This window comes from Scyliorhinus torazame, chromosome 19 (assembly GCF_047496885.1).
Source record: "Scyliorhinus torazame isolate Kashiwa2021f chromosome 19, sScyTor2.1, whole genome shotgun sequence".
NCBI lineage: Eukaryota > Metazoa > Chordata > Chondrichthyes > Carcharhiniformes > Scyliorhinidae > Scyliorhinus > Scyliorhinus torazame.
The window spans coordinates 16,151,059-16,168,229 of NC_092725.1; the positions used below are offsets into that span (position 1 = coordinate 16,151,059).

The following is a 17,171-nucleotide window of genomic DNA, read 5'->3' on the forward strand; positions in this document are numbered from 1 at the left end:
AGAGACATAGAGAGAGACAGAGAGAGAGGGAGGGAGAGAGGGGGAGGGAGACAGAGAGAGGGAGAGAGAGAGAGAGAGACAGACAGACAGACAGAGAGAGAGGGAGGGAGAGAGAGAGCTGGAGAGAGACATAGAGAGAGACAGAGAGAGAGGGAGGGAGAGAGAGGGAGGGAGACAGAGAGAGGGAGAGAGAGAGAGAGAGAGACAGACAGACAGAGAGAGAGGGAGGGAGAGAGAGAGTCGGAGAGAGACAGAGAGAGAGACAGAGAGAGAGGGAGGGAGAGGGGGAGGGAGACAGAGAGAGGGAGAGAGAGAGAGAGAGAGACAGACAGACAGAGAGAGAGGGAGGGAGAGAGAGAGCCGGAGAGAGACAGAGAGAGAGGGAGGGAGAGAGAGGGAGGGAGACAGAGAGGGAGAGAGAGAGAGAGAGACAGACAGACAGAGAGAGAGGGAGGGAGAGAGAGAGTCCGAGAGAGACAGAGAGAGAGACAGAGAGAGAGGGAGGAAGAGAGAGGGAGGGAAACAGAGAGAGAGAGAGAGAAAGAGAGAGAGACAAACAGGGAGAGAAAGAGACAGACACAGAGAGAGGGAGAGAGAGAAAGACAGAGAGAGAGACAGATATAGAGAGCGGGAGAGAGAGAGAGAGGGAGAGAGAGTCAGAGAGAGACAGACAGAGAGAGAGGGAGAGAGAGAGACAGACAGACAGAGAGAAGAAGGGGGGGAGAAAGAGAAAGAGTCAGAGAGAGGGAGAGAGAGGGAGAGAGAGACACAGAGAGACAGACAGAGAGAGGGAGAGAGAGACAGAGAGAGACAGGCAGAGAGAGAGGGAGAGAGAGACAGACAGAGAGAGAGGGAGAGAGAGACAGACAGAGAGAGAGAGGGAGGAAGAGAGACAGCCTCTCGCTCCCCCTCTCCCTCTGACACTCTCTCCCCCCCTGTCCCTTTAACATTCTCACTCCCCTCGCCCTCTGACACACTCTGATCCTCCCTCTCCCTCTGACTCTCTCTCTCCCCCTCTCCTTCTGACTCTCTCTCTCCCCCTCTCCTTCTGACACTCTTTCTCTGCCCCATCTCTTCTTTCTCTCTCACTTCCCCCTCTCTGTCCGAAACTCTCTCTTTCTCCCCCAACTGTCTCTCCCTCTGACACACTCTCTGTCTCCCCCACTCCATATGACACTCTCTCTCTCCCCCTCTCCCCTGACACTCTCACTCTCTCATTTACCCCTCTCCTGATGTGTTGGGTGCTCTGGATCCGTGGGACACATACAGACCACCAACAGTTAAAATAGTACAACACTATTTTATTAAGTTAGAAACTGTTTAGCATACTTTCACTGTGGGTTAACATGATGTTAGATTAAACTAAAGACCTATGCCTTGTCCTAACCAGTCTATGCACTCAGCGCATGGTGACGATCTGTGCTGTCAGCTGTAAGCTCTGTCCTTGTAGGAGGCTGCCTCCCGAATGAGCGGGAAAACTGATGCCCCCTGTCTTTATAGCGAGTGTGCTCTAACTGGTGATTGGCTGCGGTGTTGTGTGTGTTGATTGGTCCCACTGTGTGTCCATCAGTGTGTGTCTGCACCATGATATACTGGTGTATATTATGACATCTCCCTCTGACAATATCTCTCTTTATCGCTCTCCTTCTCTCTCTACAATGCATTTTCTATCTCTCTCTCCCGCAATTCTCTCTCTCCCTTCTCCCTCTGACACACTCTCTCTCTCTTTCCTCTTCTCCCTCTGGCACACTCTCTCTCTCTTTCCTCTTCTCCCTCTGGCACACTTTCTCTCTCTTTCTCCCCTTGACACACTCTCTCTCTCTCTCTCCTTCTCCCTCTGACACATTCTCTCTCTCTTTACCCCCTCCCTCTGGCACACTCTCTCTCTCTTTCACCCCCTGACACACTCTCTCTCTCTTTCCTCTCCTCCCTCTGACACACTCGCTCTCCCCCTCCCTCTGACACACTCTCTCTCTCTCCCCTCCCTCTGACACACTCTCTCTCTCTTTACCCCCCTCCCCCTGACACACTCTCTCTTTCTCCCCCTGACAGTCTCTCTCCCTTTCTCCCTCTGACACTCTCTCTCTCTCTCCCTCCTCCCTCTGACACACTCTCTCTCTCTTTCTCCTTCAGTCACACTCTCTCTCTCCCCCTTCCCTCTGACACACTCTCTCTCTCTCCCCTCCCTCTGACACACTCTCTCTCTCTTTACCCCCTCCCCCTGACACACTCTCTTTCTCCCCCTGACAGTCTCTCTCCCTTTCTCCCTCTGGCACACTCTCTCTCTCTCTCCCTCTGACACACTCTCTCTCTCTTTCCCCCTCCCTCTGACACACTCTCTCTCTCTCTCTCCCTCTGTCACACTCTCTCTCTCCCCCTTCCCTCCGACACACACTCTGTCTCTCCCCTCCCTCTGACACACTCTCTCTCTCTTTACCCCCTCCCTCTGACACACTCTCTCTCTCTCCCCTCCCTCTGACACACTCTCTCTCTCTCTCCCTCTGTCACACTCTCTCTCTCCCCTTCCCTCTGACACACTCTCTCTCTCTCTCCCCTCCCTCTGACACTCTCTCTTTCCCCTCCTCCCTCTGACACTCTCTCTTTCCCCTCCTCCCTCTGACACACTCTCTCTCTTTCTCCCCCCCCCCCCCACCGCACCCCCCTCCCTTTGACACTCTCTCTCTCTTTTGAAGCTCGTTATTTTGTGTTTTTCGGAGCAATCTGTTCCCGGGAGAACCCTGGGAACGTTGAGCTGGATTCCACATTCCCAGTGGAGCGTGGGAGATCCAGCTGTTTTTACGGTCTGTCGCACTAATGCAATATCTGGCCCAGAGCCTGGCGATTCTGAATGCGAGAGTCGCTGTGGAGGGGAATTGAGGAGGAGGTGGGTCAAATTATAACTGAAATGCAGCCAACGGCCAGATCAACTCTCTCCTCTGCTGACTGCCTGGATCCCTCAATCTGTCTCCCTCTCGGCCCCTCAATCTGTCTCCCTCTCGGCTCCTCAAACTGTCTCCCTCTCGGTCCCTCAATCTGTCTCCCTCTCGGTCCCCTCAATCTGTCTCCCTCTCGGTCCCTCAATCTGTCTCCCTCTCGGTCCCTCAATGTGTCTCTCTCTCGGTCCCTCAATCTGTCTCCCTCTCGGTCCCTCAATCTGTCTCCCTCTCGGCCCCTCAATCTGTCTCCCTCTCGGTCCCTCAATCTGTCTCCCTCTCAGTCCCTCAATCTGTCTCCCTCTCGGTCCCTCTCTCTCGCTCTGTCCCCCTCTCTGTTTCTATCTCTCTCTCAGTCTCTCTCTTCCGCCCTGTCTCTCTCTGTCTCAGACTCACTGGCCTTTTTCTTTCGAAGAATAATCTTTATTGTCACAAGTAGGCATACATTAACACTGCAATGAAGTTACTGTGAAAATCTCCTCGTCGCCACACTCCGACGCCTGTTCGGGTACACAGAGGGAGAATTCACAATGTCCGATTCACCTGACAGCACGTCTTTCGGGACTTGTGGGAGGAAACAGGAGCACCCGGAGGAAACCCACGCAGACACGGGGAGAACGAGCAGAGTCGGCACAGACAGTGACCCGAGCCGGAATTCGAACCTGGGATCCTGGAGCTGAGAAGCAATTGTGCTAACCACTGTGCTACCGTGCTATCTCTCTCTCTCCAGCTATTTCTCTCTTACTCACATTCTGTCTTGGTGCAGACCCTCTGACAGTGTGGCGCTCCCTCAGTACTGACCCTCTGACAGTGCGGCACTCCCTCAGTACTGACCCTCTGACAGTGCAGCACTCCCTCAGTACTGACCCTCTGACAGTGCGGCACTCCCTCAGTACTGACCCTCTGACAGTGTGGCGCTCCCTCAGTACTGACCCTCTGACAGTGCGGTGCTCCCTAGTACTGACCCTCTGATAGTGCGGCGCTCCCTCAGTACTGACCCTCTGACAGTGCGGCGCTCCCTCAGTACTGACCCTCTGACAGTGCAGCGCTCCCTCAGTACTGACCCTCGGACAGTGCGGCGCTCCCTCAGTACAAACCCTCTGACAGTGCGGCGCTCCCACAGTACTGACCCTCCGACAGTGCGGCACTCCCTCAGTACTGACCCTCTGACAGTGCGGCACTCCCAAAGTACTGACCCTCCGACAGTGCGGCACTCCCTCAGTACTGACCCTCTGACAGTGCGGAGCTCCCTCAGTACTGACCCTCCGACAGTGCGGCACTCCCTCAGTACTGGCCCTCCGACAGTGCGACGCTCACTCAGTACTGACCCTCCGGCATTGCGACGCTCGCTCAGTACTGACCCTCTGACAGTGCGGCGCTCCCTCAGTACTGACCCTCTGACAGTGCGACACTCCCTCACTACTGACCCTCCGACAGTGCGGCACACCCTCAGTACTGACCCTCTGACAGTGCGGCACTCCCTCAGTACTGACCCTCTGACAGTGCGGCGCTCGCTCAGTACTGACCCTCTGACAGTGCGGTGCTCCCTCAGTACTGACCCTCCGACAGTGCGGCGCTCCCTCAGTACTGACCCTCTGACAGTGCGGCACTCCCTCAGTACTGACCCTCTGACAGTGCAGCACTCCCTCAGTACTGACCCTCTGACAGTGCGACGCTCCCTCAGTACTGACCCTCTGACAGTGCGACACTCCCTCAGTACTGACCCTCTGACAGTGCGGCACTCCCTCAGTACTGACCCTCTGACAGTGCGACGCTCCCTCAGTACTGACCCTCTGACAGTGCAACGCTCCCTCAGTACTGACCCTCTGACAGTGCGGCACTCCCTCAGTGCTGACCCTCTGACAGTGCGACGCTCCCTCAGTACTGACCCTCTGACAGTGCAACGCTCCCTCAGTACTGACCCTCTGACAGTGCGGCACTCCCTCAGTACTGATTCTCTGACAGTGCGGTGCTCCCTCAGTACTGACCCTCTGACAGTGCGGCACTCCCTCAGTACTGACCCTCTGACAGTGCGGCACTCACTCAGTGCTGACCCTCTGACAGTGCGGCACTCCCTCAGTACTGACCCTCTGACAGTGCGGCACTCACTCAGTGCTGACCCTCTGACAGTGCGGCACTCCCTCAGTGCTGAACCTCTGACAGTGCGACGCTCCCTCAGTACTGACCCTCTGACAGTGCGACGCTCCCTCGGTACTGACCCTCTGACAGTGTGGCGCTCCCTCAGTACTGACCCTCTGACAGTGCGGAGCTCCCTCAGTACTGACCCTCTGACAGTGCGGCGCTACCTCAGTACTGGCCCTCTGACAGTGCCTCACTCCCTCAGTACTGACCCTCTGACAGTGCGACGCTCCCTCAGTACTGACCCTCTGACAGTGCGGCGCTCCCTCAGTACTGACCCTCTGACAGTGCGGCACTCCCTCAGTACTGACCCTCTGACAGTGCGGCGCTCCCTCAGTACTGACCCACCGGCAGTGCGACGCTCCCACTGTACATCCACGCTGATAACAAACAGAGAGTGAGTGAGGAAAACGAGTGATGGAGCAAATTAGTTGCAATTGCTGACATTTGAAACTGGGAAGATTCAGGATAGGAGGGTGTTGGGTCTTACCTCTGTGGGTAAGGGTCTGCCGCTCAAGTGTTTGGAATCCAGGTGAGGAGTGTACGTGATCCCATTAGGTCCGTGAAGCCCGTCTACTATAGAATCAGAAAGGGTTTGGTCCTCCTGCCCATCGACCACATCAACAGCACACCTTTATTGGGAAACAAACACAGAGAATCTTCAACAGGGCAGTGTATCTAACACACTGTGACACTGTCCCAGAGAGGGAAAGGACAGTGTATCTAACACACTGTGACACTGTCCCAGAGTTGGAAAGGACAGTGTATCTAACACACTGTGACACTGTCCCAGAGAGGGAAAGGACAGTGTATCTAACACACTGTGACACTGTCCCAGAGAGGGAAAGGACAGTGTATCTAACACACTGTGACACCCGGTCCAGAGGGGGAAAGGACAGTGTATCTAACACACTGTGACACTGTCCCAGAGAGGGAAAGGACAGTGTATCTAACACACTGTGACACTGTCCCAGAGGGGGAAAGGACAGTGTATCTAACACACTGTGACACCCGGTTCCAGAGGGGGAAAAGGACAGTGTATCTAACACACAGTGACAGTGTCCCAGAGGGGGAAAGGACAGTGTATCTAACACACTGTAACACCCAGTCTCAGAGGGGGAAAGGACAGTGTATCTAACACACTGTGACACTGTCCAGAGGGGGAAAGGACAGTGTATCTAACACACTGTAACACTGTCCCAGAGGGGAAAAGGACACTGTATCTAACTCACTGTGACACTGTCCCAGAGGGGGAACGTACAGTGTTTCTAACTCACTGTGACACTGTCCCAGAGGGAGAAAGGACAGTGTATCTAACACACTGTGACACCCGGTCCCAGAGGGGGAAAGGACAGTGTATCTAACACACTGTGACACTGTCCCAGAGGGGGAAAGGACGGTGCATCGAACACACTGTGACACTGTCCTAGAGGGGGAAAGGACAGTGTATCTAACACACTGTGACACCCAGTCCCAGAGGGGGAAAGGACAGTGTATCTAACACACTGTGACACCCAGTCCCAGAGGGGGAAAGGACAGTGTATCTAACACACTGTGACACTGTCGCAGAGGGTGAAAGGACAGTGTATCTAACACACTGTGACACCCAGTCCCAGAGGGTGAAAGGACAGTGTATCTAACACACTGTGACACTGTCCCAGAGGGGGAAAGGACAGTGTATCTAACACACTGTGACACCCGGTCCCAGCGGGGGAAAGGACAGTGTATCTAACACACTGTGACACTGTCCAGAGGGGGAAAGGACAATGTATCTAACACACTGTGACACTCGGTCCCAGAGGCGGAAAGGACAGTGTATCTAACACACTGTGACACTGTCCCAGAGGGGAATGGACAGTGTATCTAACACACTGTAACACTGTCCCAGAGGGGAAAAGGACAATGTATCTAACACACTGTGACACTCGGTCCCAGAGGCGGAAAGGACAGTGTATCTAACACACTGTGACACTGTCCCAGAGGGGAATGGACAGTGTATATAACACACTGTGACACTGTCCCAGAGGGGGAAAGGACAGTGTTTCTAACTCACGGTGACACTGTCCCAGAGGGGGAAAGGACAGTGTATCTAACACACTGTGACACCCGGTCCCAGAGGGAGAAAGGACAGTGTATCTAACACACTGTGACACTGTCCCAGAGGGGGAAAGGACAGTCTATCTAACACACTGTGACACTGTCCTAGAGGGGGAAAGGACAGTGTATCTAACACACTGTGACACTGTCCCAGAGGCGGAAAGGACAGTGTATCTAACACACTGTGACACTGTCCCAGAGGGGGAAAGGACAGTGTATCTAACACACTGTGACACTGTCCCAGAGGGGGAAAGGACAGTGTATCTAACACACTGTGACACCCGATCCCAGAGGGGGAAAGGACACTGTATCTAACACACTGTTACACTGTCCCAGAGGGAGAAGGGACAGTGTATCTAACACACTGTGACACTGTCCCAGAGGGGGAAAGGACAGTATATCTAACACACTGTGACACCCGGTCCCAGAGGGGGAAAGGACAGTGTATCTAACACACTGTGTGTCCCGGTCCCAGAGGGGGAAAGGACAGTGTATCTAACACTCTGTGACACCCAGTCCCAGAGGGGGAAAGGACAGTGTATCTAACACACTGTACCACCCAGTCCCAGAGGGGGAAAGGACAGTGTATCTAACACACTGTGACACTGTCCCAGAGGGGGAAAGGACAGTGTATCTAACACACTGTGACACTGTCCAGAGGGGGAAAGGACAGTGTATCTAACACACTGTAACACCCGGTCCCAGAGGCGGAAAGGACAGTGTATCTAACACACTGTGACACTGTCCCAGAGGGGAATGGACAGTGTATATAACACACTGTGACACTGTCCCAGAGGGGGAAAGGACAGTGTTTCTAACTCACGGTGACACTGTCCCAGAGGGGGAAAGGACAGTGTATCTAACACATTGTGACACCCGGTCCCAGAGGGGGAAAGGACAGTGTATCTAACACACTGTGACACTGTCCCAGAGGGGGAAAGGACAGTGTATCTAACACACTGTGACACTGTCCTAGAGGGGGAAAGGACAGTGTATCTAACACACAGTGACACTGTCCCAGAGGCGGAAAGGACAGTGTATCTAACACACTGTGACACTGTCCCAGAGGGGGAAAGGACAGTGTTTCTAACTCACGGTGACACTGTCCCAGAGGGGGAAAGGACAGTGTATCTAACACACTGTGACACCCGGTCCCAGAGGGGGAAAGGACAGTGTATCTAACACACTGTGACACTGTCCCAGAGGGGGAAAGGACAGTGTATCTAACACACTGTGACACTGTCCTAGAGGGGGAAAGGACAGTGTATCTAACACACAGTGACACTGTCCCAGAGGCGGAAAGGACAGTGTATCTAACACACAGTGACACTGTCCCAGAGGGGGAAAGGACAGTGTTTCTAACTCACGGTGACACTGTCCCAGAGGGCGAAAGGACAGTGTATCTAACACACTGTGACACCCGGTCCCAGAGGGGGAAAGGACAGTGTATCTAACACACTGTGACACTGTCCCAGAGGGGGAAAGGACAGTGTATCTAACACACTGTGACACTGTCCTAGAGGGGGAAAGGACAGTGTATCTAACACACTGTGACACTGTCCCAGAGGCGGAAAGGACAGTGTATCTAACACACTGTGACACTGTCCCAGAGGGGGAAAGGACAGTGTATCTAACACACAGTGACACTGTCCCAGAGGGGGAAAGGGCAGTGTATCTAACACACTGTGACACCCGGTCCCAGAGGGGGAAAGGACAGTGTATCTAACACACTGTGACACTGTCCCAGAGGGAGAAAGGACAGTGTGTCTAACACACTGTGACACTGTCCCAGAGGGGGAAAGGACAGTGTATCTAACACACTGTGACACTGTCCCAAAGGGGAAAGGACAGTGTTTCTAACACACTGTGACACTGTCCCAAAGGGGGAAAGGACAGTGTATCTAACACACTGTGACACTGTCCCAGAGGGGGAAAGGACAGTGTATCTAACACACCGTGACACTCTTTCGGGGTCTGGCCGGTCGTTGAGGTGTTTGCCCCGGAATTCCTGAGTAATCAGCCCGGCCTCTGCCCCCCCCCCCCCAACCCCGCACCTCTGCCTCTGTTCCAGCTCCTCTTCCAGTGCACTTCTCTTTCTTGCTTCCTCCTCCAGCCTCGCCCTCAGCACCTCCGTCTCCGTTTCAGCCTCGAGTCGCAAGCGATCCGCTACCGTTACAGCGAGGTGCATATCCTGTTGGAACTGGCACCATTCTGTGACCTCGGCCTGTGTGGATGAGTTTGGAGCAGAAACACTCTTGAGTTTGTTATGGGCCTGTGTTTCGAAAACTCCAAATTATATCACGGAGTTGACCTGACCTACAACAGTTTATTAATTTTAGTTAGGGGGATACAAAGGCCTCCCTTTCAGGTACTATTCAACAGGGGCCTGCAGCACTATTAATCAAAAACTTTATTCCAAGAATTTAGTCATCATTTTTGTAAACACACAGAGTAAGCATTTTTATCAACTATAAACATAAATACCCCACACAGCTACAGTAATGAATGTATATCCCTTAATAAATTCTCCCTTTAACTGTTCCAATTTAATAACAAAATCCCAGAAATCAGAAAACCCTTTTCAAAGATGTGGCCCAGTACACAGCACTCTAGACCTGGTATACACTCTTGTTTCCTTTCCAAAACCGCAGGTTTGAATTCCATCCAGAAAGCAATTATTTATTTTGAGTTTTCAAGTCGTCTGTAAACAGCCTTTAAACTGAAGATAGAGAGACACTTCAAGATACTTCTTTTTCTGAGTGCAGCAGCCAAATGTGTGAAGGAAAATACTCAGAGCCGTCAAAACAGCCCCAAACCAAAGCGAAAGTCAAACCAACCCCAGAGCCACAGCCCAGCTCCACCCACGCAGTGACAGCACTGAAGCCATGTGATAAGACAAAAACATTTCTTCACGGGACACTCCCATGACAAGTTACTTCAATCATGTGCTGCCACTGTGCCCAGTATTTAACCCCATCCCTAGTTGCACCTTGAGAAACCGGTCAGTGAGCAGCCACCTTGAGTCACCACCTTGAGCGGTCATCTTGAGCTGCCATCTTGAGCCGCCACCTTGAGCAGCTAGCTTGAACGGCTATCTTGAGCCTCCGTATTGAGTCACGGTCTTGAGTAGCCATCTTGAGTGGTCCGCTTCTGTTACCATCTTGAGCGGCCATCTTGAGCAGCCATCTTCAGTTTCCATCTTGAGCGGCCATCTTGAGCCTCCATCTTGAGTCACCATCTTCAGCGGCCATCTTGAGCGGTCATCTTGAGTCGCCATCTTGAGAAGCCATCTTCAGCAGCCATCTTTTTTTAATGGAAATTTAGAGTACCCAATTCATTTTTGCGTTAAGGGGCAATTTAGTATGGCCAATCCACCTACCCTGCACACCTTTGGGTTGTGGGGGCGAAACCCACGCTAACACGGGGAAAATGTGCAAACTCCACATGGACAGCGACTCAGAGCCGGGATTGAACCTGGGACCTCGGCGCCGTGAGGCTGCAGTGCTACCCACTGCGCCACTGTGCTACCCACTTGAGCAGCCATCTTGAGCAGCCATATTGAGCAGCCAACCTGAGCCGCCATCTTGAGTTATCATCTGGTGCAGCCATCTTGAGCAGCCATCTTGAGCAGCCATCTTGAATCGCCATCTTGAGCAGCCAACTTGAGCAGCCATCTTGAATCGCCATCTTGAGCAGCCAACTTGAGCAGCCATCTTGAGTCGCAATTTTCATTGTGATCTTGAGCAGCCATCTTGAGATGCCCTCTTTATCCTCCATTTTGAACCACTGCAGTCCTGTGTGGTGTAGGTACACCCACAGTGCTTTTAGGGAGGGAATTCCAGGATTCTGATCCAGTTACAGTGAAGGAACCGTGATATATTTCCAAGTCAGGATGGTGAGTTTATTGGGTGCCCCGTGCAACTGCTGCCCCTTGTCCTTCAATGCAGCGGGTTTGGAAGGTTCTGTCGAAGGAGCCTCGGTGAGTGGCTGCAGTGCACCTTGTAGACGGTACACACGGCTGACGCTGTGCGTCGGTGGGGGGGGGAGGGAGCGGATGTGGAAGGTGGGGGTTAGCGTGTCGATCGAGCGGGAGCTGCTTTGTCCTGGATGGTGTCGAGCTTCTCGAGTGTTGTTGGGAGCCGCACTCATCCAGGCAAGTGGAGAGGGTCCCATGACACTCCTGACTTGTGTCCTTGTAGATGGTGGACAGGCTTTGGGGGGGGCTCAGGATGTGAGTGACTCTCTGCAGGATTCCCAGGCTCTGACCTGCTCTGGGAGCCGCAGTGTTTATGTGGCTGGGTCCAGTTTCTGGTCAATGGGAACCCCCAGGATGTTGATTGTGGGCGATTCAGCGATGGGAATGCCATTGAATAAGGGGCGGTGTTTAGATCCTCTCTTGGAGGAGATGGTCACTGCCGGGCACTTGTGTGGCGCGAATGTAACTTGCCCCTTGCCAGCCCCGAGCCTGGATATTGTCCAGGTCTTGCTGCATTTGGACACGGACAGTTCATTATCTGAGGAGTCGCAAATGGTGCTGAACATGGTGCAGTCACCTGCAGACATCCCCCGCCCTGACATTATGATGGAAGGGAGGTCATTGATTAACCTCTGGCCTTTCCAATTGGGCTGATCGCTCCTGTACTGCATAGTGGAGCCTCTGGAGAGGGCAACGGGAGAAGAGGTCTGCGGACAGAGGTGGGGCAGAAGGTACAGAGGGCAGCCAAAAACAGGCCACTGTGAGCCTATACACAGGCAGCCACAGTGCGTTGGTGGGCTGAAGTCCCCATGGTTGAACATCCAGTCCCTCACGCTCAGATTGGAAGGCTCCAGGGAACCTCCGGAGACCCCTCGAAGGCTGGGAGTGAGGGACAGTGTGACACAGACAGTATATCCAGAGAGAGCCCTGCCTCGACACGCCTCCCTCCAATTCCCTACCTTCATTTTCTCGTTCAGTCTCCTCACTTCATCCTTCAGTGCCTCGCGTTCCGAATTCAAATCGACAACCAGTCCTGTACGAGAGGAAAACAGGGAGTGAATGGGAAGGGAATTGGGTCCATTGGGATTCTCTACAGTGGGAATAAACGGGAAGGAGTTTGGGTCCATTGGGATTGTGTACAGTAGGCGTGAACGGGAAAGGGTTTGGATGCATTGGGATTGTGAACAGTGGGAGTGAACGGGAAGGGGTTTGTGTCCATTGGGATTGTGTACAGTGGGAGTGAACGGGAAGGGGTTTGGGTCCATTGGGATTGTGTACAGTGGGAGTGAACGGGAATGGGTTTGTGTCCATTGGGATTCTGTACAGTGGGAGTGAACGGGAAGTGGTATGGGTCCATTGGGATTGTGTACAGTAGGGTGAACGGGAAGGGGTTGGGTCCATTGGGATTGAGTATAGTGGGAGTGAACGGGAAGGGGTTTGGGTCCATTGGGATTGTGTACAGTAAGAGTGAACGGGAAGGGGTTTGTGTCCATTGGGATTGTGCACAGTGGGAGTGAACGGGAAGGGGTTTGGGATCATTGGGCTTATGGACAGTGGGAGTGGACAGGAAGGTTTTGGGTCCATTGGGATTGAGTACAGTGGGAGTGAACGGGAATGGGTTTGGGTCCATTGGAATTGTGTACAGACGGAGTGAATGGGAAGGGGTTTGGGTCCATTGGGATTGTGTAGAGTGGGAGTGACCGGGAAGGGGTTTAGGTCCATTGGGATTGTGTACAGTGGGAGTGAACGGGAAGGGGTTTGGGTCCATTGGGATTGTGGACAGTGGGAGTGAACGGGAAGGCGTCTTGGACCATTGGGATTGTGTACAGTGGGAGTGATCGGAAAGGGGTTTGGGTCCATTGGGATTGTGAACAGTGGAAGTGAACAGGAACGTTTTGGGGTCCATTGGGATTGTGGACAGTGGGAGTGAACTGGAAGGGGTTTGGGTTCATTGGGATTTTGTACATTGGGAGTGAACGGGAAGGGGTTTGGATCCATTGGGATGGTGTACATTGGGAGTGAATGGGAAGGGTTTTGGGTCCATTGGGACTGTGAACAGTGGGAGTGAATGGGAAGGGAATTGGGTCCATTGGGATACTGTGCAGAGGGAAAGAACAGGAAGGGGTTTCGGTCCATTGGGGTTGTGTACAGTGGGAGTGTACGGGAAGGGATTTGGGTCCATTGGGATTGTGTACAGTGGGAGTGAACGGGAAGGGGTTCAGGTCCATTGGTATTGTGTACAGAGGTAGTGAAGGGAAGGGGTTTGAACCCACTGGGTTTGTGTACAGTGGGAGTGAACAGAAAGGGGTTTGAATCCACAGGGATTGCGTACAGTGGGAGTGAACAGGAAGGGGTTTGGGTCCATTGGGATTCGGTACAGAGGGGGTGAACGGGAAGAGGTTTGGGTGAATTGGGATTATGTACAGTGGGAGTGAACAGGAACGTTTTGGGGTCCATTGGGATTGTGTACAGTGGGAGTGAACGGGAAGGGGTTTGGATCCATTGGGATGGTGTACATTGGGAGTGAATGGGAAGGGTTTTGGGTCCATTGGGACTGTGAACAGTGGGAGTGAATGGGAAGGGAATTGGGTCCATTGGGATACTGTGCAGAGGGAAAGAACAGGAAGGGGTTTCGGTCCATTGGGGTTGTGTACAGTGGGAGTGTACGGGAAGGGATTTGGGTCCATTGGGATTGTGTACAGTGAGTGAACGGGAATGGGTTTGGGTCCAATGGGGCTGTGTGCAGTGGGAGGGAATGGGACGGGATTTGGGTCCATTGGGATTGTGCACAGTGGGAATGAACGGCAAGGGATTTGGGTCCATTGGGATTGTGTTCAGTGGATTGAATGGGAAGGGGTTTGTGGCCATTGCGATTGTGTACAGTGGCCGGGAACAGGAAGGGGTTTGGGTCCATTGCGATTGTGTACAGTGGGAGTGAACGGGAAGGTTTGAGTCCATTGGGATTGTGTAGAGTGGGAGTGAACGGGAAGGGGTTTGGGTCCATTGGCATTGTGTAGAGTGGGAGAGAACGGGAAGGGGTTTGGGTCCATTGGGATTGAGTACAGTGGGAGTGAATGGGAAGGGGTTTGGGTCCATTCTGATTGCGCAAAATGGGAGTGAACGGGAAGGGGTTTGGCTCCATTGGGATTGTGTACAGTGGGAGTAAACAGGAAGGGGTTTGGGTCCATTGTGATTGTGCAGAATGGGAGTGAACGGGAAGTGGTCTGGGTCCATTGGGAGTGTGTAGAGTGGGAGTGAATGGGAAGGGGTTTGGGTCCATTGGAATTGTGTACAGACGGAGTGAATTGGAAGGGGTTTAGTTCCGTTGGGATTGTGTCCGGTGGGAGGGAACGGGAAGGTGTTTGGGTCCATTGGGATTGTGTACAGTGGGAGTGACCGGGAAGGGGTTTGGGTCCATTGGGATTGTGTAGAGTGGGAGTGACCGGGAAGGGGTTTAGGTCCATTGGGATTGTGTACGGTGGGAGTGAACGGGAACAGGTTTGGGTCCATTGGGATTGTGTACAGTGGGAGTGAACTGGAAGGGGTTTGGGTCCATTGGGATTGTCGATAGTGGGAGTGAACGGGAAGGGGTCTTGGTCCATTGGGAGTGTGTAGAGTGGGAGTGAACGGGAATGGGTTTGGGTCCATTGGGATTGTGTGCAGACGGAGTGCATGGGAAGGGGTTTAGTTCCATTGGGATTGTGTACAGTGGGATTGAACGGGAAGGGGTTTAGGTCCATTGGGATTGTGTACAGCGGGAGTGAACGGGAAGGGGTTTGGGTCCATTGGGATTGCGCACAGTGGGAGTGAACGGGAAGGGGTTTGGGTCGATTGAGATTCTGTACAGTCGGTGTGAACTGGAAGGCTTTGGGTCCATTGGGATTGGGTACAGTGGGAGTGAATGGGAAGGGGTTTGGGTCCATTGGGATTGTGTACAGTGGGAGTGAACGGGAAGGGGTTTGGGTCCATTGGGGTTGTGTACAGTGGGAGGGAATGGGATTGGATTTGGGTCCATTGGGATTGTGTACAGTGGGAATGAACGGCAAGGGATTTGGGTCCATTGGGATTGTGTACATTGGACTGAATGGAAAGGGGATTGCGTCCATTGGGATTGTGTACTGTGGGAGTGAACGGGAAGGGGTTTGGGTCCATTGGGATTGTGTACAGTGGGAGTGAACGGGAAGGGGGTTGAGTTCATTGAGATTGTGTACTGTGGGAGTGAACGGGAAGGGGTTTGGGTCCATTGGGATTGTGAACAGTGGAAGTGAACGCGACGTGGTTTGGGTCCATTGGGATTGTGTACAGTGTGACTGAACGGGAAGTGGTTTGGGTCCATTGGGAATTTTTACAGTAGGAGTGAACGGGAATGGGTTTGGGTCCATTGGGATTGTGTACAGTGGGAGTGAACGGGAAGGGATTGGGTTCATTGGGATTGGGTACAGTGGGAGTGAATGTGAAGGGGTTTAGGTCCACTGAGATTGTGTACAGTAGGAGTGAACGGGAAGGGGTTTGGGTCCATTGGGATTGTGTACAGTGGGAGTGAACGGGAAGGGGTTTGGGTCCATTGGGATTGTGTACCGTGGGAGTGAACGGGAAGGAATTTGAGTCCATTGGTATAGTGTACAGTGGGAGTGAACGGGAAGGGGTCTGGGTCCATTGGGATTGTGTACAGTGGGAGTGAACGGGAAGGGGTTTGGGTCCATTTGGATTGTGTACAGTGGAAATGAACGGGAAGGGGTTAGGCTCCATTGGGATCGTGTGTGGTGGGTGTGAACGGGAAGGGGTTTGAGTCCATTGGCATAATGTCCAATGGGAGTGAACGGGAAGTGTTTGTGTCCATTGTGATTGTGCAGAATGGGAGTGAACGGGAAGGGATTTGGGTCCATTGGGAGTATGTACAGTGGAAGTGAACGAGAAGGGGTTTGGGTCCATTGGGATTCAGTACAGTGGGAGTGAGCGGGAAGGGGGTTGTGTCTATTCGGATTGTGTACAGTGGGAGCGAACGGGAAGGGGTTTGGGTCCATTGGGATTATGTACAGTGGAAGTGAACGGGAACGTTTTGGGGTCCATTGGGATTGTGTACAGTGGGAGTTAACGGGAAGGGGGTTGAGTCCGTTGGGGTTGTGTACTGTGTGAGTGAACGGGAAGGGGTTTGGGTCCATTGGGATTGTGTAAAGTGGGAGTGAACGGGAAGGGGTTTGGGTCCATTGGGATTGTGTACAGTGGGAGTGAACGGGAAGGAATTTAAGTCCATTGGTATAGTGTACAGTGGGAGTGAACGGGAAGGGGTTTGGGTCCATTGGGATTGTGTACAGTGGGAGTGAACGGGAAGGGGTTTAGGTCCATTGGGATTGTGTACGGTGGGAGTGAACGGGAAGAGGTTTGGGTCCATTGGGATTGTGTACAGTGGGAGTGAACGGGAATGGGTTTAAATCCATTGGGTTTGTGTACAGTAGGAGCGAACGGGAAGGGGGTTGAGTCCATTGGGATTGTGTACAGTGGAACGAATTGGAACGGGTTTGGATGCATTGGGATTGTGTACCGTGGGAGTGAACGGGAAGGGGTTTGGGTCGATTGGGATTGTGTACAGTTGGAGTGCACGGGAAGGGGTTTGGGTCCATTGGGATTGAGTACAGTGGGCGTAAACGGGAAGTGTTTTGGGTCCATTGGGAATTTGTACAGTGGGAGAGAACGGGAAGGGATTTGTGTCCATTGGAATTGTATACAGTGGGCGGGAACAGTAAGGGGTTTGGGTCCATTGGGATTGAGTACAGTGGGAGTGAATGTGAAGGGCTTTAGGTCCATTGCGATTGTGTACAGTAGGAGTGAACGGGAAGGGGTTCGGGTCCATTGGGATTGTGTACAGTGGGAATGAACGGGAAGGGGTTTGGGTCCATTGGGATTGTGTACAGTGGCAGTGAACGGGAAGGAATTTAAGTCCATTGGTATAGTGTACAGTGGGAGTGAACGGGAAGGGGGTTGAGTCCATTGGGATTGTGTACAGTGTGAGTGAACGGGAAGGGGTT

At 53.0% G+C, this 17,171-nt stretch overlaps 1 protein-coding gene across 2 annotated transcripts in view; it reads right to left on the bottom strand.

Moving 5' to 3' along the window:
• Window positions 1–5,520: 5,520 nt before the first annotated feature.
• The window catches only part of LOC140396030 (uncharacterized), a 250,110-nt gene continuing 238,459 nt past the window's right edge, over window positions 5,521–17,171 (bottom strand). For both annotated transcript variants that reach the window (XM_072484095.1, XM_072484094.1), the window contains exons 4-6: window positions 12,105–12,178; window positions 9,224–9,393; window positions 5,521–5,704 (exon numbers count right to left, since the gene is read on the bottom strand). In XM_072484095.1, coding sequence (XP_072340196.1) covers window positions 5,536–5,704; window positions 9,224–9,393; window positions 12,105–12,178 — 413 coding nt within the window. In that variant the 3' untranslated portion in view covers window positions 5,521–5,535. The remainder of the gene's footprint in view (window positions 5,705–9,223; window positions 9,394–12,104; window positions 12,179–17,171) is intronic.